At 47.4% G+C, this 25,491-nt stretch overlaps 1 protein-coding gene across 1 annotated transcript in view; it reads left to right on the forward strand.

Annotated features, from left to right (window-relative positions):
* The window catches only part of LEO1 (LEO1 homolog, Paf1/RNA polymerase II complex component), an 892,878-nt gene that overhangs the window by 555,636 nt on the left and 311,751 nt on the right, over window positions 1-25,491 (forward strand). The window contains exon 7 of the mRNA XM_069624834.1: window positions 18,316-18,410. Coding sequence (XP_069480935.1) covers window positions 18,316-18,410 — 95 coding nt within the window. The remainder of the gene's footprint in view (window positions 1-18,315; window positions 18,411-25,491) is intronic.

The raw sequence follows: 25,491 nt of genomic DNA on the forward strand, positions 1-25,491 counted from the left end.
ACTGGTGCAAAGACAAGGATGTGGACCCTTTTCAGTGTGGCACCCCAATGGTGCTCTCTTTTCTACTATATCTAGCTAATCTGGGGCTCCAGATAGGAACAATCAAAGGATACCTTGCTGCGCTGTCCATTTTCAAGCACTCCTCGGAAGAGGTTTCATATTTCAAAATACCGTTAATTATTCAATTCTTAAAGGGGCTTACTAATGAATACCCTCCAGTACCTTTTCATGTACCAACTTGGGACTTAAATTTAGTATTAAAATTCTTGACCTGCATACCTTTTGAGCCTCTGCACTCATGTCCATTGAGGCTTTTCACTCTAAAAACTGTCCTCCTTGTGGCCCTATCATCAGCCCGCAGGGTTAGCGAACTTCAGGCTCTCTCATGCAAACCACCAAATACTATTTTTTTATAAGGTAGTCCTTAAAGTTAAACCTTCGTTCTTGCCAAAAGTAGTCTCGGACTTCCATTTGTCACAAAAATTAGTACTACCAACCTTTTATCCTCCTCCTCATCTGGGCAAAGAAGAGGAGAGATTACACAGATTAGATCCCAAGAGGGCTCTTAGTTTTTACATCTCAAGGATGGCTAAATTGAGACAAGATGACCAACTATTTGTGGGCTATACTGATCATAAATTAGGCTTATCTGTAACAAAACAGACCATTTCCCGCTGGATTATATTAGCCATAGTTGAATGCTACAGATTAGCGGGAAAAGAACCACCAGATGGGCTTCGCGCCCATTCTACAAGGGGAATGGCTACTTCTGTGGCTCTAAAGAGGGGAGTCCCAGCAGCAGATATTTGTGCAGCTGCAACCTGGAAAACAATGCATACTTTTGTTAAACATTGTTTGGATACTGCCTCCTCTAACGAGGGTTTATTTGCCAAGGCAGTTCTGCATTCTGTCCACAAACTGAAATTAGTACTCCCACCTCCAAAAATTGATACTGCTATGGGAGCCTATCACAAGATGAGGAATACGTGGGAGGACACAATCCATTCGAAGAACAAGTTACTTACCAACTGTAACGTTCTTTCGACTGGATGTTCCTCCCACATATTCCTCATCGACCCTCCCATCCTACCCCACAGTACAGTTTACGTTTTCTCACACTTTCCTCTCACGAAGAATGTATCGGTCATGGGACACGCCTGGGTGTTCCTCATATATCATCGAAAAAACAGAACTGAAGCAACGGGCGCGGTTCGAGCTATTTATACCATCGGTGACGTCGACAGAGTACGCAGTACGTCGAGGGACAATCGACGCCACGACCTCGAGCACAGCGCCCTCTGCCGAGAATTTTTTTTTTTCCGAAGCAGCGAAGCTGGAGATAACGATTTATAACAAGATGAGGAATACGTGGGAGGAACATCCAGTCGAAAGAACATTACAGTTGGTAAGTAACTTGTTCTTCTTATAACAGGAAGACTGTTTGAATCCTCTAATGAAATCTAGGTAAGCCTTTCTCAACAGTAAAAGTGTTAATCAAATTACAATCTATAAAGGGACAAGCAATGCTTGTTAGGGAGAATTCTCATTCATGTGCTAATTCCCTTCAACCTTGGAGTCCCCCAGCTCTTTTGCTTGACTTAAGAACTTTACATTGTTATCCTGGAGTGAGTGAGACCTTTTTCTCACACTCGTATTTTTGATCTGATTTGGAATCTGTGTTTCTTTAAGTTATGGAGTCTGTCAAACTCCATAGGCTTCATCTTTACATTGTGACGCACAGCACCTTCAGTGCAGTGTCACAGAGACGTCCTTTTGATTTCTCTTAAGGTTTAAATACCTTCTCTTGGGTAAACTACTGTTCCCAAGAGTAGTAAAGTGGAGTTGACTTTACTTACCTGTTTTTCCTATGTAGGTCCAGTACACTCTTATGTGGGAGTATTGGGGGGGGTTACTTAATAGCACCTTTTCTTACTTATTCATGTAAAAAAATGTTATGCTACCCTCACTACTTTTAATGGCTGGTGGCAGTGGTTTAATTTTCCTACCATTGTGTGTTTTTACCGCAGTCTGAATCCTCAGCTGCAGTAAACCACCCATGGGTGCCCATTTTGTCAAAATAGCCACGGTCTTCTTTTTTCGCAATCTCTTGTGAGGTCTTTCTTAGGGTTTACTCTGCACACCAAACCAGGTTTAACCCTTTTGTTCATTTTGCTTTTGGCGTGCTCCAGTGTGTCTGGCAGGGGAGGAAGTGAGGGAGGTGCCCGAAAACTCCCTGTCCTTAGTCTCCTTGGTTAACTGAATGCACCCAGTGCTGATTGGCTGGCTGGCTGTCCTTTCAGGACAGCCACCCTGTTGTGTGAGTGATAGCTTGGCTGTGCATGAATGGAAGAAACCTGCATAGAAGGTGAGGTCTCTTGAACAGAAGGCAGAGTCGACCACTGGACGAAAAATCTGAAGAAACATGAAGAGAACATTGCTGCACCCTCCTGTACCGTTGGTTTGCCCGTTGAAGCCCTGCTGTAGTGCTAAAGCTCCAAATTTCATATCGACAAGAGAAGCCAGCAACGGACGACTTCTTCCCTTCGTTTGGTGGGACCAACTGACCAAAAGACGAACTTGACTGGAACCGCGCTCCCTGCTGGCTGTACTTCCTTGCTGCTGCTGGAACCGAGTGCCAGCGGTCAGAAACACCAGGAACTAGTGCATCGTCTTTAAGCCGGACCCAAGCTCCAGGAAGATCCTGAGGACCCTCCCGATGCAGGACGGCCCACGCCTGAGCCACCTCAACAGAGTGCTGGACCCCAGAAACAAAGGGAGCCCATAAGGTGTCAAAGAACCTCAGTGATACCATTGACAGTTCGCTGAAACCGCAAAGTGCCGCTGATTTGGAAAGAGCCCATAGCCACCGACGACCTTCAAACTGCAGTGCAGTAGTCCTCTAGACGTCCTCCCTCTTGTCCCCACGACTGAGGCCCAGGAACTGCAGGACTGCAACCAAAACAGAAGCCAGCTGGATCCTCTTCTTACAACCTAAGGTACTGTCTTTACTGAAGGGGTACTTGCCTCTTTGGTCTGTAGCTTGCTTGTTCTCATTTGAGACTTGCAGTAGCTGCTTTATGCAGAGTTGCTTGTGGCCCAACAGTGATTACTTTTCTACAAACTCTCTAAATACCATTGTGCAAGACCTTTGTGGTATCTAAAGTGCCTCAGCTCCCTAGACATTGTTCAAATTTACTTTGGCTGTCCTGGCTCCCTGCAGACTCTTCTGACCCATTGACTTTGGTTCTAACTGTGTTGGGGAGAATTCTCAGAAATATCACCTTAGAGACCCCCAGCAACTTTGCTGGATTTTGAGGTCTTGTTTTTTTCCCCTGGAGAGTGTGAGCCTTTTTTCCCCACTCTCTCAGGTATTTTGATGTGTGTTTTACTCTTGTGTTCTTTGCTTATGGAGTTTTAGATAACCCCATAAGGCATCATCTTTTTATTGTTGTCACACAGCACCTTCAGTGCAGTGGCACAGAGGTGTCCCTTGGACTCCCCAAGGTTTTTCAACCTTATCTGGGATGAACTACTGTTCCCCAGAGAATGTAAAGTTAAATTGACTTTACTAGTCTTTTTAGATTTGTAGACCCAGCACAAACTATCTTCCTATAGAGTGCTAGGGGGGGTTACTTAGTATCCCATACATCTAAACACTCTTGTAGCAGTCAAAAGCAACCCTGTGCTATTGAAATTGCTGGTGTCAGTGGTTTTATAACGAACTACCATGATTCTTCCCGACCGCGAACACCGATAGCTAAAAATCGGGGCCGCCATGTTTTCCAATATGGCGCCCAAGACACCTCTGTAAAAACACACTCCGGTCATCTTTTTTTCTTTGTGCAAAGGTTCTTCTGGTGTTTAACTCTGCGCGCCAAACCAGGTTTGGTCCCTTTGTTCATGAGCCTTTGGCGGGCTTCAGAAGTCCGCCCATGGCGTCTGAGTGTCTGGGGTGGGCAGGAAGTTAGGGAGGTGCCCGGAACTCCATGTGCTTAGTCTCCTAGGAGACCCAAATGCACTCTGGCGTGATTGGCTGGCTGACTGCCCGCAAGGACAGCCACCCTGCTGGGTGAGTGGCAGCTGGGCTGGAATCAATGTGAGAAAACTATTTAAAAGGTGAGTCTCCGGGACTGGATGGCAGAGTCGACCACTGGAACGAAAGAACCGAAGACGAGCTGGAAGAGAACGGCTGCTACAACCACTGGACTGTTGGTTTCCCCGATGAAGCCCTGCTGCAACCCCGAATTGCCAGATCTCCAGTCGACAGAGAAGCTCCTTCAAGAACGACTTTTCCTTTTGAGTTGGTGGGACCAATCAACTCAGCAAACGCCTAGGTACCATTCTCAGAGCTGGTTAAGTTTAACCAGGGGGAAGGACACCAGTTTGTGTTTGGAAGCCACAGTTCGGATGCTTGTTAATCTGCTTAGAATCACATGCTGTGCATATGGTCCGACATCCAGTGGTAACCGCAGAGTATTGCATCTTGTCTTTCGGGGGACTTAAAGGGGACGTTGGCATAGGCGTGTCTGAAACACTATCCCTATCGTGACGTGTGTAGTACCCAAAATCCCTCATGCGCCGAGGTTCCTCAGATTGCTTTTTTCCACCCAGATAACTGGTCGCCCTATAGCGGAGCTCTTCATGAGACATTGTTTCTTACCGAATTGTCGGTTTAATCCCCGTTAAGTCACTTCGTCTATCAAGAACATCTTCGACGAAGACTACGGGGGAACCGCCTACGGCTGTGGATTCCGGCACCTAAGATCCGGCGTTCGGACCTCCACGTGTCAGGCCTTCTGGCCGGCCTACACAGTAGGGAGAGTGGGCTCGGGGTTTGCCATACTGCTATAAGATGTATTTCCTCTTTTCCACTTCTTTCCTTTTTGGTCTGGTCACCCTAACCTTCTGCTATGGAAAGGACTCCATTTAGATTCTACCCTCTGTGAAGGGTAGATATCCGTGGAAAGACGAGCACACTTTGTGTGCGCTTGTCTCCCCCTAGAGCACTAAAGCAGTGTTTCCGCGTATAAACTCCTAAACCAAATCCCTTAAGGAGTGCCAGTTGAAGCGGTGGGCCACAGACGGTATGTCACGCGTGGAGCCTCCCTCCCCTGCCGCGAAACCAGCCGAGAGTGACGGGGGTACATCGGATGACAAACGTCCAACGCGGACGTTGTACACCTTGAGGCGGACGATTCTAGAGCCGCCACGCCCATCCCCGACCCTTCTAGGCTCGACTCCGGTCTTGCTACAGGGACGTACAATCGCACCACACAACGCACAACCCAAGCGCCCTCCTCGACGACGTCGAAGAAGGCTCAAGCGCCATCGGATCGATCTGATCCGAAGCCTTCCCCGCATCCGCAGCAGCGCATGACTGGGCTTAATAAACTTAAGAAAGGCGCTACTCCCCAAGCTACACACGCTGAAGTTTCTGAACAAGAAACTTTGATGACTTTCAAGGTTTCCAAGGCTCGTGCAGGCACGAAAACTACGAGTAGGCCTCTAACTAGGCCTCTACCCGGGAAGCCATCATCAGAGGCTTTGTCGCCCGAAGATTTGGTAACTATCAGTAAGAGCATCAACAGGATTGCTACGGCAGTGGGCCTTGTACCGGTTTCACCCACAGTTATGGGCCAATCCGCCGAAAGGTTTTCCACGGTTTTGGAAGACGATCCTGAGGACTCTTACGAAGAGAGCCTGGTACCCCTCTCAAGCACCCTGAGGAGATCCTCTGAACGCCTTAGGGCGGAAGACCCGGTTCCTGCTCAGCTCGGTCCATTTGGGTCATCCAAGTGGACCACAGAGCAATTTGAGGGGTATATGGATTGGCTGCAGCAGGTTTTCGGTGTTTCTGATCAACCTCCGCCGAAAAAAGCTCGGGTATACCCTAACCCTCATACACAAGTTGCCCAACACCTAGATGTTCAACACTATGTTGATTATCAAGAAGATGTCCAGAAGGACACGTATAGAGACATCTATACAGAAGAAGAGGAGACTTCTTTTCTGGACAATTATGGGGAAGATCAAGGCGCAACTGACAACTGGGAGGACACCCAGCAGGACGATCACAATTCTGATATCGTTTGCCTCGACTCTCCCCCATCCACACTGGTTAGGCAGGCTCCCCTGGTGGATGATCAAATGGCTTTCAACAACACGTTGAAAAAAGCAGCGGAATTCTTTAAAATTGCCACGCTTGAGGCATTGCCTGAACAGGATTTCGCGGAAAACATTATTAATGACAAGCCTCCGGCTAGCCAGTCTTATCCCCCTCTTGAGCTCTGTAAAGAGACGGCTGACCCCTTCTTTACTCACACCCGCTCAGACGAGGGCTGTGAACCCAAGGGTCGAAAAAACTCTTCCGTCCCTCCCCCACCGACCCTCTTTTCATTAAAGGGCACGCAATCCCAGACTCGCTGGTGGTGACCAACACTCGCAAGAGAGCAGGGGTTCCCCTTGCCACGGGAGAGTCACCCCCGGACAAGGAGTCCAAAAGGTTATATGCCTTAGGCAAACGGGTCACGTCGGCGGCTGCTTATACCGTCCGGATTGCCAATAACACTACGTTACTGGCAAGCTACGTCGACGCCCAATTGAACCTACTCCAGGAAGGCCTCCAGGAGGTTCCGGAACCAACCAGAGTCAAGCTTCTCGCCATTGTCTCGGAGGGTAAACTTGCCAATCAAAATGTTGTAAAGAATACCCTGGACTCCGCAGAGACAGCAGGCAGGTCTCTCACACAGGGTACTCTCCGAAAAGAGACACGCTTGGCTGCGCACTTAGGGTTTCAGGCCTGAGACCCAGGCATCCATCATCAATAAACCCATAGAAGAGGCCAACCTCTTCGGGAAGGCGGTAGACGATGCGTTGGAGACAGCCAAGAAGGAGCATGAGACTATTAAGTCGCTGCACCAAATTTCCCAAAAACCCTCTTCACAGAGGGGCAGCAATTCTCGGTGGTCCTTTCGAGGACAAGCCCGCGCCGCTCAAAATAATTTCGGCACGGGCAACTTCAACGCAAGTCAACCGGCTGCAAGCCCCACTTACTACCCCCAGAGGGGTCAGAAGCACGGAAAGAATAGAGGCAGAGGCTCCAATTCCAGAGGTGCGTCAACCTCGGGTCAGAAATGACCACCAAGTTCAGGTCCCCTCCCATGTCTCCCCGGTCGGGGGGGGGGGTGATTAACATCTTTCCTCAAGGCATGGTAGGGTATAACTTCAGACCAGTGGGTATTAAAGACGGTCGCCCACGGTTATTGCGTGGAATTCGACCCAACCACCACAGTTCAGACCGCCGAAACATCGACGCCTTTCACCGGAACATCTGCAGATCCTGGTCCAAGAGGTGGAGGCGCTGCTGGGAAAGGACGCCATAGAAGCCGTCCCGATTCTTCAGGTAAACAAGGGTATTTATTCAATATACTTCCTTGTACCCAAAAAGGATCTCACCATGCGTCCTGTTCTAGACCTGCGCCCAGCGAACAAGTTCATAAAGCCCCAGAAGTTTCGCATGGTAACACTTAAAGAGGTGATCCCGTTGCTAAAACAAGGGGACTTCATGACAACATTGGATATGAAAGATGCATACTTTCATATTTAAATGCTGCCAGCGCACAGGAAATTCCTAAGGTTCGTGATTTAGGACAAACACTACCAGTTCAAGGTACTCCCCTTCGGCATAGCCTCAGCGCCACGGGTGTTTACCAAGGTCCTGGAAGTGGCAGCAGCACACCTGCGCAGACTTTCTGTTCCAGTTTACCCTTACCTCGACGATTGGCTCATCACGGGGGACTTGTTCGACGTTTGTTTTTCGAACACCCAAAAGACAGTAGACCTACTGTTCAGCCTCGGATTTTCTATCAACGAAAAGAAATCCAGCTTAGTCCCCAGCCAAGTAAAACAGTTCCTGGGGGCTCTAATTCGCACGGAAGACGGTCTAGTCTTCCCTTCCAGCGAGAAGGGTTCAGAACATGCTCTCTCAAGTTCCTCGGTATGTAGCCAGTCGGAAGGTGACGGTACGCAAAGCTATGCGTTTGCTAGGGATGATGGCGTCATGCATATACTTGGTCCCCCATGCGCGGCTGCGCATGCGTCCCATGCAGGAGTGGATCAACAGCCAGTGGTGTCAGGCCAGCGGACAATGGGGAGATCTGTTAGTTGTCTCGCCAGCCCTCGTTCTCTCTCTGCAGTGGTGGTCGAGGGAGAACCTCTTGAAGGGGAAAACCTTCACCACCCCTGCAGTGGAAGCCACTCTAACGACAGACGCATCTCTCACAGTGTGGGGGGGCTCACCTGCTTCAACAAACAGCGCACGGAGTCTGGTCCCCTCAGGTAGCGTCCAACCATATAAACCTACTGGAGCTACTGGCAGTGTTCAAAGGATTGAAGGCCTTTCAGGAGCAACTGCAAGGGAAGACCGTGCTGGTCCTAACCGACAGCACAACAGCAATGTATTATCTGAACAAGCAGGGGGGCACTCACTCTCCAGGGCTATCCAAGCTGTCCCAAAACATCTGGATATGGGCTCTCAAACACAAGATGTTCCTGTTATCCCAACATGTTCCAGGGGAACTCAATCTTCTGGCAGACATACTCAGCAGAGATTTTCCTCTGCCAGAAGAATACGAATGGCGTCTACACGAAGACATTGTATCCAACGTCTTTGCAGAATGGGGGTTTCCAGAGATCGACTTGTTCGCTACTCAGGAGAACGCCCAATGCCCAGATTACTCCTCCAGGTACCCCCAGAACCGATCCAAGGGGCAACGGTCTCTGGATAACTTGGTCGGGGAAATGTATTTACGCTTCTCCCCCCCCCCACCCCCCGACTCCCCTTCTGAACAAGATAGTGCACAAGATGCACCAGGAACCAGTCACCATGAATCTGGTGGCTCCCATGTGGGCCCGCCAACCCTGGTTCGCGCAACTGATGGAAATATCCCTATCCCCACCAGTCAAGCTGCCCTGCCCGTACAACATGTTGTCTCAGGACAGGGGGGAGACTCTGCACCCATGCCCACAAACTCTGAACTTAGCAGCCTGGCTCCTGAAGTCATAGAGTTTGGACATCTGCAACTCCCTCAAAGATGCATGGACATACTGAGGGAGGCAAGAAAGCCTAACACACATTATTGCCATGCCAGCAAATGGAAACGTTTTGTCATTTGGTGCAGTTCCAAAGGCGTCCATCCCACCGATTGTTCGCCTTCAGACATTGTGTTATATCTAACCCATCTGTTGGACTCTGGGTTAGTCTTCAATTCCTTAAAGGTTCAACTAGCGGCGTTGTCAGCCTACACCACGTCACAGCAGAAGGTGTCGTGGTGGAAAATACCTGTGATTAAAGCCTTTATGGAAGGGGTTAAAAGAATTTATCCCCCCATTACTCACCCAGCCCCTGGGTGGGATCTAAATGTGGTTTTAACTAGGCTCATGGGACCCCCTTTTGAGCCTATGCATAAAGCTAGTCTGAAAGACCTGACTTACCAGACAGCCTTTCTAGTAGCTATCACTTCTATTAGAAGAGTTAGCGAACTACAGGCCCTCTCGGTCTCTGACCCCTTTGTTACAGTCCACAAAGATAAAGTAGTTCTGCGCACTCATCCCAGATTTGCGCCGAAATTTATTTCGAAGTTCCATGTGAACCAGTCAATCGAACTACCCACGTTCTTCCAGAGACCTACTAACATGGCCGAAAGAAGCCTTCACACACTAGATGTGCGCAGGGCAGTCATGTTCTACATGGATAGAACTAAACCACTGGGGAAAACTAAACAATTCTTTGTTTCAGTGGCAGCTGGTAGAGAAGGGGTCCCTGTTTCTAAATCAGCAATATCAAGGTGGATTGTCAAATGCATCACACTGTTACACTCTGGCAAAGAGAGAACTGCCCTTCAAGCCTAGAGCACCTTCTACTCGAGGCACTGGGGCATCCATAGCATTCATTGCAAATGTTCCCCTAGAGTCCATTTGCAAAGCGGCAACCTGGAGTTCTGTACACACCTTTACAAAACACTATTGCCTAGACACTCATTCTAGGTCCGATTCTCAGGTGGGACAAGCAGTACTAAGACATCTTTTTTCTACTGTTCCTTCTCACTACCCACCTCCAACTCCGGGTACTGCTCGCTAGTCTATGCACAGCATGTGATTCTAAGCAGATTAACAAGCATCAGAAGACATGCATTACTTACCGTAAAAGCATTTCTGATGATTGTATCTGCTTAGATATTCACATGCGCCCTCCCTGCCTCCCCGCACGGGGTGGAAGGAGCATAGACTTCGTACTACTTTCTCTCTTCATGTACTCACTCACTATAGCCTTGGGCTCCCTCATGGCAGAAAAAATACAATCGGAGGGACCGCGGCGCGTGAGGGATTTTGGGTACTACACTGGTCACGATAGGGATAGTGTTCAGACACGCTTATGCCGACGTCCCCTTTCGGTCCCCCGAAAGACAAGATGCAATACTCTGCGGTTACCACTGGATGTCGGACCATATGCACAGCATGTGAATCTAAGCAGATACAAGCATCAAAAATGCTTTTACGGTAAGTGATGCATGTCTTACTTGAGCTGAAGTGACACCATTTTATTTGCTCCGACGACTATCCCGTGCAGTGCAGGAGTCCCCCGACATCCTCCCTCTTGTCCCCACGACAGAGGCTCAGGAACAGCGAGACCTGCAGGACCTGCCACGAACCAACATCTTCAGCTGCATCTTTTTGCTGCACTTTAAGGTACTGTCATATGGTTGAGAGATCCCAACTCTCGAGGTGGAGGTTCGTGAAACTTTCCCAACTTGTAGACCTAAACAGCTTGTGACCCAGCATATCTTTCTTTATCGCCTGAACTACTTCTAAAAACTTTTCCAAAGACTTCTCCAGTTGTACCAGAACTGTGCTGTCCTATCCAAGAACACTAGACTATTGACTTTGGCCTGGCCTATTGAATCGAACTGACCCTCCTGGTACGTTGAACCTTTGCATTATCTAAAAGAAGTGATTTCTAACCCTTTGTTACAAACCTATGCTTTTTATTCTTATTTAAAAGTACTGAAGTTCCATTTGGCTTCTTTTTCAGGGTAGCACAAACTGTCTTTATCACTAAGAGTTTGATACTGTAGTATATTGAGTTTTAATATTGCGTTGATTTCTACTAGTGAAAGTTTTCTAAATGACTGTAAATAAATGTAAGTATTTTTTACCAAGAAACCTTGAGTGTATGTGTCTACTTGAACCACTTCTTCTACTGCTCACATTCCCGCTTTAGATGAGCCTGGCAGCTCAGCTCGCTACCATAAGTGTGTGGTACAGACTTATACCAAAGGTTGGTTTTTTCTTACACCTGTAGTCCTAATTGTGTGTGGTGTTCCCAGAGGGCACTGCCTGCAATTGTGCCTAACAAACTGTCCCTTATAGGTGGTACATATGTTTAACATGTATTTCTTGGAAAGGTCTAACCTCGATTTCATTGGGAGATTGAAATGTCGCAGCCACAGTGTCCTAGTAATTGAAGTCATCTCGGTGGGGTGGGGGGGGGGGTGTGTGTGTGTGCGTGTGTGTGTGTGTGCGCGTGTGTGTGTGTCATCCCAAAAGGGTATCCACTTGCTTAGCTTAAATCTGAGGAAGTGTTCTGAAGTGTATTTTTATTGTTGCATATTGCCCTTTCTAAAGGAGGCTTATTTACAACTGACCGTTAAATAAATAAATCATTATTTTACTGGGAAACTTTAGTATAAGTGTTATTTGAATACTTGTAATTGTGAATCTCAGTGTCACATCTCTACAGCTCACATTTACCCCTCTTGATAAAAGTCTGGCTGCTCAGTCACTCTACCATCTTGTGTAGTACAGACTTATACAAATAGGTGTGTTACCTATTACCAAGAGGACAAGTGTTAGGAAGAGTTCTCTGAAATGTACTAATTCCCTCCTCCCTTAGAGACACCCAGCACTTTACCTGGACTTTTTACATTTTTGACCTGGAGAGGGTGAGACCTTTTTTATCCCAATCTCTCATGTATTTTAATGTGATTTTGAATTCTGTGTTTCTTCTGGTTTTGGAATCTGACAAACTCCAAGCACCTTCAGTGCAGTGGCACAGGAAAGTCTTTCAGATTTCCCAAAGGTTTAAATACCTTCTCTTGGATAACTACTGTTTCCAAGAGCAGTGAAGTGAAATTGATTTTACTTACATTTGTAACTTCCTAGACCCAGCCCACACCATCTTACAATAGGGTCCTGGAGGGGTTACTTATCCCTTTGTCTAGTTTCTCATGTAATATATTTGTTACCCTTTCCTAAATTAATGGCTGGTGGCAATGGTTTACTTTTTACTACCATTGTGTGTTTTTACGACGGGCTGCGTTCGCAGCTGCAGTAAGGCACCCATGGTTGCCCATTTTGTCAAAATGGCCCCGGTCGTCTTTTGTTGCCATTCCTTGCTCGAAAGGTCCTTCTTGAGATTTACTCTGTGCGCCAAACCAGGTTTGGTCCCTTTGTTCATTTTGTCTCTGGCGGGATTCACGAGTGAAGCCTGCCTCTGGCTCCAGAGTGTCTGGCAGGGGCAGGAAGTGAGGGAGGTGCCCAAAACTCCTTGTGCTTAATCCCCTTGGTTACAGGGATGCACCTAAAGGTGATTGGCCCGCTGGCTGTCCTTGGAGGCCAGCCACCCTGCTGTATAATTGACAGCTAGGCTGGAATGAATGGGAGAAACCTGCATAAAAGGTAAGGCTTTTTGGCTTGGAAGGAGAGTCAACCACTGGACAAAGGAATCCGAAGAAGAACTTTGAAGAGACGCCTGCTGCAACTCCTGGACCGTAGGTTTGCCCGTTGAAGCCCTGCTGCTGTGCTGAATCTCAGAATTTGCCTCGACTAGAGAAGCCCTGCAAGGACGACTTATCTCCTTGGGTTGGTGGGACCAATCGACCCCAAAGTGAACTCGTCTGAACATCCTCTTGGAGCTGGCTGTACTTCCGCTGTTGCTGCTGGAACCGAAGTGCCAGGGAGAGGAACACCAGATTGAGTGCATCACTTTTAAGTCGGAGCCGAGCTCCAGGAAGATCCTTTTGACTCCCAGGAAGCAGGACTGGCCAAGCCTGAGCAACCTCAACAGAGTGCTGGACCCCAGGAAGGTCCAAAGTGGTAGCCGAGAACCGCAGTGGTGCTGAGACGCGAGGAGCTGAAACCGTGAAGTGCCGCTGAATTGAAATTTGCCCTCGGCTGCTTCTGACAATCCCATTGTAGTGCAGGAGTCCCCAGACCACCTCCCTCTTTCCCCCACGACTGAGGCCCAATACCAACAGGATCTGCAGAGCTACACTGGAACAGAAGCCATCTGGATCCATTTCTTCTTATCAAAGGTTCTGTAAAACTAAGGGGACTTGCCTCTTGTGTAGCCTTACTTGTTCTCAGTTGAGACTTGTCTTGGTTGCCTTTGCAGAGTTGCTTGCAGCTTTGCCCCTCACAAGCCTCCCAGCTTGTGGCCCTACATTGATTCTACTTTTTTTATAAAGACTTCTAAAACATTGTGCACAACTTTTACTTACTTGCTTCAGAATATTTGTGTGACCATCGTTTTATTCTTGAACCCTTTTCTTTGACACTCATCTCAGCATTGCTCTAAATGTACCAGCGAGATATTCATGTCCACAGTGTCCTAGGTGTTTAAGTTACCTCAGGGTGTAGGAATCATCTGTGCGCCATCCCAACTGGGTACTTGATGATTGAGAGAAACTAAGAGTGTCTATTTTGGAGTGTATTTGTGTGTTAATATTATATTGCCCCCTTCTGTAGAAGGCTTATTCAACTGACTGTTAAATTAATAATTGTTTAATCATGAAACCTTGTGTGTAAGACTTTATTTGAATACTTAACACTGTGAACCTCTGTGTAAAAACCCTACTACTCACATGTACCCCTCTTGAGATAAGCCTGGCTGCTCAGCCACACTATCAACCTTTGTAATACAGACTTGTACCAAAGGTTGGGTTCTTATTGCCTGGAGGTCAAGGTTGCGGTAGTCTCCCAAAGGGTACTGCGTCCAATCTTACCTTACAATGCCAAAGTCAATAGATTAGAAAGTTGACTTTAAGGAGCCAGGACAGCCAGTGTCAATTGGACACAGTCGAATGTTCTGATGCACTTCTTGGATAAATGTTTCAGATAGTTCAAGAAAATCACTGAAGGTACACAAGCAGTTAATCCTGGGGAGTTGAAATCTACTTTAGAAAAGGTAAGCCAGTGCACATGTCAAATGAGAAAACGTGACTTAAGGCAATAAGGTCAGTACCCCAAGCCCAAAGAAAGTACCTCTGGTTTGAAGAAAAGTGGTCCAGATGGATTCCGTCTTGGTACAGCTAAGCAGACCCTTGTTCCTCAGTCGTGGGGATAAGCGGGAGGACGACTGGAGGGCTCCTGCAGCAGTATGCGGGAAGGACTTCGGCAGCTACAAGCTCTCTTGGATTCATCGGCTCGTCGCAGTTGCAGCGCCTCACAAACAGCACTGATGCAGAATGAATGTCCCTGATTGGACTTTTTTACTCCCTCAGTCCTGGACTCTGGTGAGGGGACTCTGGATCGGGATTTCCTGGCTCTGGGGTGTCCTTAGGAGGACCAAATAAAGCTCCAGCTTTTGGCCGGATTTGTTCCGTGGACGACGTTGCACTCAGTCATGGACACTGGACCTCTGGCATTTGGGCTTCTGCAGCACTGGAGAGGCACAGCAACTCAGGGGTACCGCAAAAGTGGAGTTTGTCACAGGGATAGTTTGTCCCACCAGCCTACGGGGAGAAGTCGTTCCGTTCGTGGCTTCTGTGTCGATGCGAAAAAGGTCAGCACAGCAGCAGGGCTTCACCGGGCAAATCGAGGTCCAGGAGGTTGCAGCAGGCTTCTCTTCACGATTTCTTCTTCGGGTGGTTTCTTGCAGTGGTCGACTCGCCTTTAGTCCCAAGAATCTCACCTTTTAAGGTTGTTCTCATTCTTTCACAGCCCTAGGCTGTCAATTACACAGCAGGGTGGCTGTCCTTTCTGGACAGTCAGCCAATCAGGACGACTGGTTTCGATCAGGGAGTTTTGGCACCCTCCCTCACTTCCTGTCCTTCCAGACACATTGGAGCCAGGGGGCAGGTGTCTCAAGGCTGAAGCCCACCAAAGGCAAAACACACAAAGGGCTCAAGCCTGTCTCAACACACAGAGTAAAAGCCAAGAAGGACCTCTCAAACAGAAAATTGTGAAAAAAGAAGACAGGGGGGTGCAATTTGACAAAATGGTCACCCATGGGTGCTGTACTGCAGCTAAGGGTCTGGCCCTGCCGTAAAAATGCACACTGGTAGTAAAAAGTAAATCACTGCCACCAGCCATTTAAATTAGTGAGGGTAATGGAAAATGTTACATGAGAAAGTAGGGTAAGAGGCTACGAAGTAACCCCTAGCACTCCACATAAGATGGTGTGTGCTGGACCTACAAAGTAAAAAGGTAAGCAAGATCAATTTCACCTTACTATTCTTGGGAACAGTAGTTCACCCAAGAAAAGGTATTTCAACCCTAAGACAAATCCAACGGACTTATCAGTGACACTGCACTGAGGGTGCTTGTCAAACTCTATAAAAACTGAAAACACAAAAGCCTAATCAGGGCAAAACACATGAGTGAGTGAGAAAAAGGTCCCACTCACTCAGAAGTTAAAATTAAAAAGTATGGTCCAGGAAAAGAGCTGGGGCTCTCTAAGGTGGGAGGAAGTTGGCACAGAAATTAAAATTCTCCCTAACTTTTGTGAACGGCGCCGCTCCTCTTGTTCACTATAATGGCACTGAATGGGGCATTTGGTCAAATATTTCAGCCAAATCTCTTATTAACTTTTTTTTATTGTTCTTTTTGGGTAATACCACTTTATATACTGAGATATTTGCACACACCACCTTATGTGCAGTGCCATCCCTCTTGGCAGAGGCAAGGAAGATGGCTCAGACTCGTTGGATGCCCGGTATATGCTGATCCTGTGAAAATGTTGAGCATCAGCTCAAAACTGCCACCTTAACCTGTAGTGATCTCTGCAGCTTTGGCGCAAGGAAGTGCCTTCGTCCTCATCCTCTGGGACAGGCGGCATCTCCCTACCTCCTAGACCAGGGAATATAAAACACTGGACAGAGTAGGCAAACAGTATATCTGAATAGTACTCGTTAAAATGGATTTCTAAAATCTGCCCTATTCTGGGGAACAGGAAAGAGACTGAAGTCTAGCCAAACCCACACAACGTAGGTAGCAGAGCAGCAAGGATTTAGACTGGGGAGGGGTCTGAGAGTGGTTCAGGGGTACAATAAGACACACACATGCAGCAATGCAGTAATTCCAGTTAGACCGAGAAGTACAAAAACATACAATAATTGACTACGAGTCAGGTTGTGGTAAACTACCACAGCTTGAGCATAAGACATAACTTGTTCCATTGGGAAGCCTGACTTGACTGCTGTGATGGATCTCCTATAAGGGGCCAATGTGGTGTCAAGGGAATATATAGCAAGGGAGGGCCCATCCCTAGAAGGCTGTGAATTAAAAGGAAAGGGCTAGTGATAGAAGTGCAATATCACATGACTTGACAGTTTGGGACTGACCGGTTCTTTGGGAGAAGGTGTCTGGAGACTGAGAGTGGTGGTTAAGGGAGTATCGTACCCCAAGAAAAGGGGTTTCCCCACAGTGTAAGTAACTTGGTTACCCACCCGACAAACCGGTTTTGAAAATGAGTGGCATTTAGTTGTCTGAAGTACACAACCCAAGAGGGAAAGCAAACTACCTGTGGGTTAACCCAGGTAGAGTCTGCTGTTTGGACTTGGTTTGCCAGACAACATCAGGTTATGATTGGACAGATTGACTGGCAGGAGGACTGATCAGGAAGTGTTTTATCTGTTGTGTCAGTTAGGGTTTGTTAGCCCACAACTCCCTGATGCTATTTAGAGATCTACTTATGTTCCCAAAGGGTATGGATTTCACACTCAGAAAGCACTCTATTGTATTTAATAATACAAGAGGGCTAAGGTTTCACAGCCCCCAAGCACTCCTATTTTATATTACTGAAAGGGGAGAGTTTCACATCCCTTGAAGCACTCCCTCCTTTCTTGTGCATGTCCTATAAAGTCCATTTGTTTATTCTGAGCTCTCTGTTAAGGGGTGAGGCTTCATTATTGCTCCTATTACCTAAAATGTCTGAGGTGCCTCTCTGGTGCAAAGAAGTATCTATGGAGCAATGGGCCTCTTCAAATCTACTTGACCACTCACATAGTGGATTCATTTTTATGAAGGTCAAGTTCCATTTGAAAAATACTCGACCTTGCTCCCGCGAGATTCTGGGATGTTTGAAACTTTTATTTGACATTTACTGCAAACAAACCTTGTTTGAATGAAATATCAATATAAGGTTTCACTCTTGTGTGGCTGGCACCTCGGTGGCAGCAGTGGGGTTACATTTTACACAAAGCACTGGTAAACTTTTTGTCACACATCGCCATGTGTCTAATGCCATTCTCTTTGGTCCAGAGGTAAACGAAGATATTCAAACGACAGGTCTAATGGATTTTAAATAATTTGTGAGGCCTGAACAGGAAGTCTGGAGGAGTGCTTTTAAACGTGCACGTCAGTGTTTTCTGTTGCTTTCCTCTTCTTTTTTTCTTTTTTAATTGTGAACAATACATTTTCACACAGGTAACCTCCTGAGAACCTCTTTCAGCTGTGCTCGTTAGAGCTGATTTGAAGCTTCTAAGCATTGTGTGATGAAGGGGACTGAAACACTTCTGAAATTTAGTCTGAGACAACTGTTTTCTGGCCGACTAAGTCAGACTGGGCAATGAAGGCTCCACTCCTTATTTCCTTTGTATGCAAAGCAACATTTTTGTAAACTGACCCATTGGATCGATCAGAGAGTTGAACACATTAATGAATTTAAAAGATTGCATTGTGATCGAATACATTAACTGACTCTATGATTAGTACGGTGTGTTTGCAGAGTAGTGTTTGTTTCATTACATTGCATATTTTGCCTAAAAGGGGAAGAGTCCATGTGTTTCTTTTGGGAGATGGGGGATTTTTTTCCTGGAACTCCTCCATGCCCCTCTTTCGGTAGGTGGAGGCACTTTTCTATTGTGTTTCTGTCATGCAGTTGTTCCATTATAAGTATAATATTCATGTAGCTCACTCTGGTGTCTTGCATTGTGCCCTCTTCCTGTTGCCCTTGCAAATAGTGCCTAGTTTAAGAATATGAAGGAGGTTACCGTAGTGTGTATGTTTATGCAATTGATCTTGTTTTTCCTTTTTCAGGTTGAAAACACAATCAGATGGAGAACGCGGCGGGATGAGGAAGGAATTGAAATGAAGGAAAGCAATGCCAGAATTGTTAAATGGTCTGATGGCAGGTTAGTTTGAGCACTGTAGTCTGGTTCGTATTTCTTTTATTTCACAAACCTATTTATGCAATATTATTAAACATTCTAATATGGTTGAAAAGTATTTTTCTTAGTGTTTGTGGTGGACCTGAAATACGAGACGGACCATGTTTAGTTATTGAAATAATTAAAAGGCCTCATGTTATCTAAGATGTTCATAGCAATGATTAATCTTCCTGACCTATGTCAATCCCAGAACCTTTTGCTGGACTGGTACATTTTTTCCTATACCTCAGTGAGTGGGAATCTGTTGGGGAGAATTCTCAGAAATTAGCCAATTCCTCTGTCTTAGAGACCCCCAGCAACTTTGCTGGATTTTGAGGACTCGTTTTTTTTTTCCTGGAGAGAATGAGACCCTTTTTGTTCCCACTCTCATGTATTTTAATGTGATCTTTGTACTCTGTGGTTATTTTGGTTGTGGAGTCTGACACACTCCATAGGCGTCATCTTTTACATTCTGGCACACAGCAACTTTAGTGCAGTAACGCAGGGAAGTCTCTTAGATTTCCCCAAGGTTTTAATACCTTTTCTGGGATAAACTACTGTTTCCCAGAGCAGTAAAGTGAAATTGACTTTACTTACATGTGTAACTTTCTAGACCCAGCACACACTATCTTACAATAGGGTGCTGGAGGGGTTACTTAGTATCCCCTTTGTCTGACTTCTCATGTAACGTTTTTGTTGCCCTTTCCTCACTGAATGGCTGGTGGCAGTGGTTTCGTTTTTACTACCATGGTGTGCATTTACCACGGGCTGCATTCGATCAAAATGGCCCAGCCTTCTTTTTTTGCCATTTCTTTGTGGAAAGGTGCTTCCTGAGATTTACTCTGCGTGCCAAACCAGGTTTGGTCCCTTTGTTCATTTTGCCTTTGGCAGGATTCACGAGTGAAGCCTGCCTCTGGCTCCAGGGTGTCTGGGGTAGGCAGGAAGTGAGGTGCCCGAAACTCCCTGTGCTTAATCTGCTAGGAGACCCAAATACACTCTGTGATGATTGCCTGGCTGACTGTCCGGCAAGGACAGCCACCCTGCTGGGTCAGAGACAGCTAAGATGGAATGAAAGGCAAAGAACTGTATAAAAGGCAAGTCTTTCGGCTTTGAAGGCAGTCGACCACTAGATGAAGGAACTGAAGAACTTGAAGAGGACGCCTGCTGCAACTCCTGGACCATTGGTTTGCCCGGTCAAGCCCTCTGCAGTACCGAAACGCCAAGTTTGCATTGACAGAGAAGCCCCTGCAAGGACGACTTCTCCCCTTGAGTTGGTGGGGCCAATCGACTCTGCCACCTGGACATCCATCTCAGAGCTAGTTGAATTTCCACAGAGTTGCTGCTGGAAACAGTAGAGCCAGGGAGAGGAACACCAGTTTGTGTGCGTTGCTTTTAATTTGGCCAAGAGCTCCAGGAAGATCCTCCGGACTCGCAGGAAGCAGGACTGATCGAGCCTGAGCCCCCTCAAGAGAGTGCAGGACCCCAGAATCAAGGAAAGTCCATCTCGACAGCCAGGAACCGCAGTGTTGCTATTTGCGGTAGACGCGAGGAGCTGAAACAATGAACAGCCACTGAAAGTGAAGCTTGCCCGGTGCGAGTTTTGACCGTCCCAGTGCAGTGCAGGAGTCCCCCGACGTCCTCACTCTTGTCCCCTCGACTGAGGCCCAGGAACAGGGAGACCTGCAGAGCTGCACAGGAACAGGAGTCATCTGCTGTATATTTTCTTCATTTTAAAGGTACTGTACAAAGTCTAAGAGAACTTGCCTCTTGCTATAGAGTTGCTTGCATCTTCGACGATTCACAAGTCTAACAGCTTGTGGCCCTACATTTATTCATCTTTTTCTTCAAAGACTTCTGAAACATTGTGCAAAGACTTTTCTGCCCATCTTCAAAGAAATGCTTCAGCCCATATAGCCTCTTGCCTGTTGACTTTGGCTTAGCTTGTTTTAACTGAATGACTCTTATTGGCGGATCTGAAAGTATTTGCCTGCTTAAGAAACATTTGCGGTATCTTGTTTGCTCTAATTATCTTTCCATTTTTTACTTGCTCTTAACTAATTCTGAATGCCAACAGTAATATATTAATGTCAACAGCACCCTAGAAATTGAAGTCACCTGAGTTTGTAGGTCTCTGCTGTATGCCATCCCAAATGGATATTTACTGATTCTGAACTAAGAGGCTGTGTAATTTTGAAATATATTTGTGTGGTGTTTTACAGTGCCACCTTCTGAAGAAGCCTTATATTAACTGAATGGTAAATTAATAATTGTTTTATCAAGAAACCCTGTGTGTAAGTGTCTCCTTGAATACTTGTCACTGTGAACCTCAGCTCACATTGACCCCTCTTGATATAAGCCTGGCTACTCGTCCACACTACCAACCTGTGTAGTACAGACTTATACCAAAGGTTGGGTTCCTAATGCCAGGAGGTCAGGGTTGCTGTAGTGCACCCTATGGGTACTGCATACAATCTTGCCTAACAGAATCCTTTTCCACACACCATATTTTGCTCTTGTTATGGGTGTCCTTTTTAAGACTCTCCATAGTGTCTTTCAGAAGTTATCCTCTTTGACAACATTTTGGCAATAAGTGCCTATTGTTGCTGGGTTGCTCTAGGGGCTCACCTTTTTCTCTGGCTAACCTTGTGAGAACTACAGTTTCCAAGGGTTGAAAGGATCTTGGGACCACTTTAACATTTTATTTGGTGAAACGAGCACACCCCTCCTTGTGTGGAGTGCTGGGAAGATACAATGTATCCCCTTTCACACTAAAACTGGAACAATTCTTTTACTGAGACAAGCTTACCTTTAATTGCTGGTGGCAATGATAGCTGATATGATATATTTGATTTATAGCGCGCATATACACAAGCGTTTCAAGGCACGACGAGGGAAGGGAACAAGGGAGAACAAGACATCGATCTTACTAGGCCCAGTGATATTAAGATCGCACAAGTGCAGGGAGGGGAGAAAGGGAGCAAAGTGCAAGGAGAAGGGGGGGGGGGGGAAGTGCAGGACATATGATCAACAAAACGCAAACAAAACAATGAAGAAGGAAGTGCATCCAACAGGTGGCAGTGGAAGGGTTAAGTGCAGGCAGCAGGTAATTGGGAAGTTCATGTGTGGGGACTATAGGGTAACGGATACAGTCCCAAAGTGCAGGGTTGCCAAGTGGCAGTGCAGGTGTGCAACTGGGGGGGGGTGGGGTCAGGAACCTGTGCCCGAGGTTCAGAGGGTAGCCAGGTAACCAGTGCAATGACAGACGGGAGATCAGCAGGGAAGAGGAAGAGAGAAATCGGAAACAAAGAGGAAAGCCTTGAGCAGCTTCCAGAACCGGAGATGGTTCTGCTCAAGTTCCAGAGAGGCAGGGTGGCTGTTCCAGAGGGAGACGCCAGCCCAAAAGAGATCTGCCCCCAGCTCTTTGCTTGGAAAAGCGATTGACCCTCAAGGAGTTGGATGTGGAAGAGCAAAGACCTCGAGTAGGGAGATACTACAGAAGAGAAAGCTGGAGATATTTTGGTCCCAAACCCCAGAAGGCCTGTGGACAATGCAGAGGGTCTTGAATTTGATCCTTGCAGCAGCCAATGGAGAGATTTTAGTGCTGGAGAAATACGATCCCTGGGCTTGAGGCCAAGGACAATTCTCGCAGCCCTGTTCTGGATGAGTTGGAGAAGACGGAGAGTAGAGGCAGGAAGATTTAAAAAGAGCCTGTTAAAGTAGTCCAGCCTAGAGAGGACCAGAGCTCTAGAGACAGTGAGCATCTGGGGGAAGGAGAGGAAGGGAAAAATGTCTTAGGTGAAGTTGGTAGTTTGACATCTTGGAGATGTCAGAGATGTGAGATGTGAAGGAGAGAGTGGAGTTGAAGATACCCCTGAGATGTTAACCACGCAGGTGGGAGCAGGACGAGGGCTAAGGGAGGCCGGCCAGAAAGTGCAGGGAATGAGAGGTGTTGGTGTGCCGATGTGGAGGATCTCTGTCTTGCTGGAATTCAGACAGAGATCATTGCCGGCGTGCCATTCTTGGATTGCAGACAGTCAGGGTTGAGAGAAGGAGGGGAATCGCCAGAGGGGAGCCTGAACACAAGCTGGGTGGGGGGGGGTGGGGCGGGGGGGGGGCGGGGCGGGGGAGGGAGAGGGAGGAGAGAGAGGGAGAGGGGGAGAGGGGGAGAGGGGGAGAGAGAGGGAGAGAGGGAGAGAGGGAGAGGGAGAATATGAATCGAGGTTAGAGAACAGGTCTTCGCGGATTTTTAGGAGAACAGTTTCTTTGCTTCTGGCAGCTCTGAAGCCAGGCTGATGGTCATGGAGACAAGCAACAGATTCAGTGTGAAGATTAAGCTGGGAGATGGCCAGCCTTTCAAGGAGTTTGGCTAGGAAAGGAGTGATGGAGATCGGGCGATAGTTATCCGGAAGGGAGAGTTGGCTGAGGGTTTCTTGAGAAGAGGGGGCCCAAGAGTGCTTCAGGAGGGGGAGGGTAAGGTTCCAGAGGAGTGATTGCAGAAGTCGGCCAAGGGTGTCAATGTGGTCCTTGAAGGTTTTGGAAGAGCAGGGAAGAACATGTTTTGATGAGGTTTTCATAGATCGGACTTGTCTAGAAACCTCATAGGAGAAAAGAGAGGAAAAGCAGAGAAGGGAGGGTGGTGGCTGCAGGGTGGCCGGAGCGAGAGGGGAGACTGGAGGGAAAAGCAGGAGAGGCAGGGATGTCCTGAGCTTTAGAGATGAAGTGAGAAGCCAGGGCAGTAAAGAGGGCTGGGACGGAATGGGGAGAGGTAGAGACTGGAGCAGGATTTGCCAGCACCATGCAGATTTTAAGAGTTTGACCGAATTATTAGATGCTGCAGCGACACAGGCTTGTATGTGAGCTCTCTTCGTAGTGAGGAGAGAGTCAGTATTGCCTTTGGAGCAGGCGGCAGGCCAGTTTGTCTGAGGATGTACAAGATGCCAACCATTTCCTCTCAGCCCCCCCTACCCTTGCGTTTAAGGGTGATGAGATCTGAGTCGTATCTGGAGTTGCACTTGGCTTTAGGCTTCATGTGGATCCTCATGACAGAACGTGCAGCGAGAGTGTCGGAGATAGCCGAGTGGAGCATGGAAAGGGCTGCGTCAGGTTGTGAGTCAGCCAGGGGTGCAGGAGGGGAGGATAAAGAGGCAGCAAAAGCCTCAACTGGCACACGCTACATGGGTTGAATGACTGAGAAGGTGGGTGACAGTGTGGGGGTAGGCTTGGCCTGAGGGGTGGGTGGAGAGAGAGACCGAGACCCTCGAATGTTATGAAGGCCAGTGGCAGGACAGGAAGCATCCAGGAAGATGTTGAAGTCTCCAAGGAGGAGGAGTTGAGTGGTTGAGGCCAGGAAGGAGGAGGAGAGGTACGCCCACTTGGAGAGGAAGGGGGAGATTTGACCAGGTGGCCGGTAGATAGTAGCCACTGTGAGAAAGTGGCCAGGAAAGCGAGAAAGCTTACAGACCAGGCATTCAAAGGAGGAGTAGGACTGCATAGGAATGACAGAGGCAGGAATCCACTCTGGGGAGATCAGGGCTACACCCCCAGTGGAACGGTTTGATCTAGGCGCAGAGAGGATTTTGTAGCCATCAGGAAGGAGAGTGTCAAAGCTCGCGACAGAGCTGGCCATGAACCTTGTCTCGGTGAGACCAAGGACATCAAATTTTGATTTCTTCCAGGATACCGCAGATGTCAGTGGAGTGCTTGACGGCTGAGCGAGAGTCCAGAGTGGCGAGGTGGAGAAGGTTGCCATCCTTGAAAGACTTCCTGGGAGGGATACAAATTAGAGGTACTCCCTGCGGAGATGTAGACGGAGCCCGATGGGGTGGGGGGGGCAGAGGAGTTAGGAGGCGAGGGCAAGGTACCAGAGGAGTAGGGTGGCCGAGGGAGGAGGCAAGGAAGCAGGAGAAGGGAGAGAAGGGATGGGGGCAGAGGCAAGGAAATTGATAAGGCGCGGGAAGCGTTGCTAGGCAAAGTTTGTATGCAGTACCCTTTGGGACCACTGCACACGACTAGGACTACAGGTGTAAGCAAAACCAACCTTTGGTATAAGTCTGTACTACACAGTTTTATGGTGACGTTGCTGAGTAGCCAGGCTTCTCAAGAGGGGAATGTGAGCTGTAAGGATGTTACACAGAAGTCTTTAATTACAAGTATTCAAATAAACTCTTAGTTTCTTGCTAAAACACGTATTAATTTATTTCACAGTCAGTTATAAAACATTCCCTAGAAGGAGGCAATCTATATCACACAAAAATGTACTTCAATACTTCACACTGTCAGGTTCTGAGGCATTTAAACTACTTTGAAGGAAGAGCAAAAAGGCATAGGTTAATAAAACGAAGATTACAGTTCTTCTTAAACAGTGCAAATAGTTTGAGTTCACCAGAGGAGCCAATTCAATGCAATAGGTTAGGCCAAAGTCAATGGGCTGAAGTCTTGTATAGGATAAAGCAGTTCTGGTAGTTAAACGGAAAAGTCTTTGCCGAAGTTCTCAGTAGTTCGTAAAAGAACGATTCACATGTTGGGTCAGAAGCTGACTAGGCCTGCAAGGTGCCAAAGTTTCAAGCACTTTCACAGTGAGAGGTAAATTCTCTCTGTCAGGTTTTCACAGTACCTTACAATTAAGAAAAAGATTCAGCTGAAGACTTCTGTTCTTGACAGTTCCTGCAGAAATCGCTGTCCTGAGCCTCAGTCGTGGGGATAAGATTGAGGGCGTCGGGGGACTGCACTGGGACTGGTCACAAAGCTGGCAAAGGGCAATTCTTCGATTCCGGTAGCTGTCGTCAAGCACACAAACTATTGTCCCTCCTCCTTGTTATTCGGTTTCCTGCAGCACTCTGAGGAAAATACAACCAACTCCGAGAATGGTATCCAGGTGGCTTATTGTCCAGTTGATTGGTCCCACCAACTCAAAGGGAAGAGTCGTCCTTGAAGGGATTCTCTGTCGAGATGAAGTTGGCGATTTGGACCTGCAGCAGGCTTGACCGGGCAAACAAATGGTCCAGGACTTGCAGCATCCGTCCTCTTCCAGCTCGTCTTCCGTTCTTTCGTTCCAGTGTTCGACTCT

This window comes from Ambystoma mexicanum, chromosome 11 (genome assembly GCF_040938575.1).
Source record: "Ambystoma mexicanum isolate Mex_15411 chromosome 11, UKY_AmexF1_1, whole genome shotgun sequence".
Lineage (NCBI taxonomy): Eukaryota > Metazoa > Chordata > Amphibia > Caudata > Ambystomatidae > Ambystoma > Ambystoma mexicanum.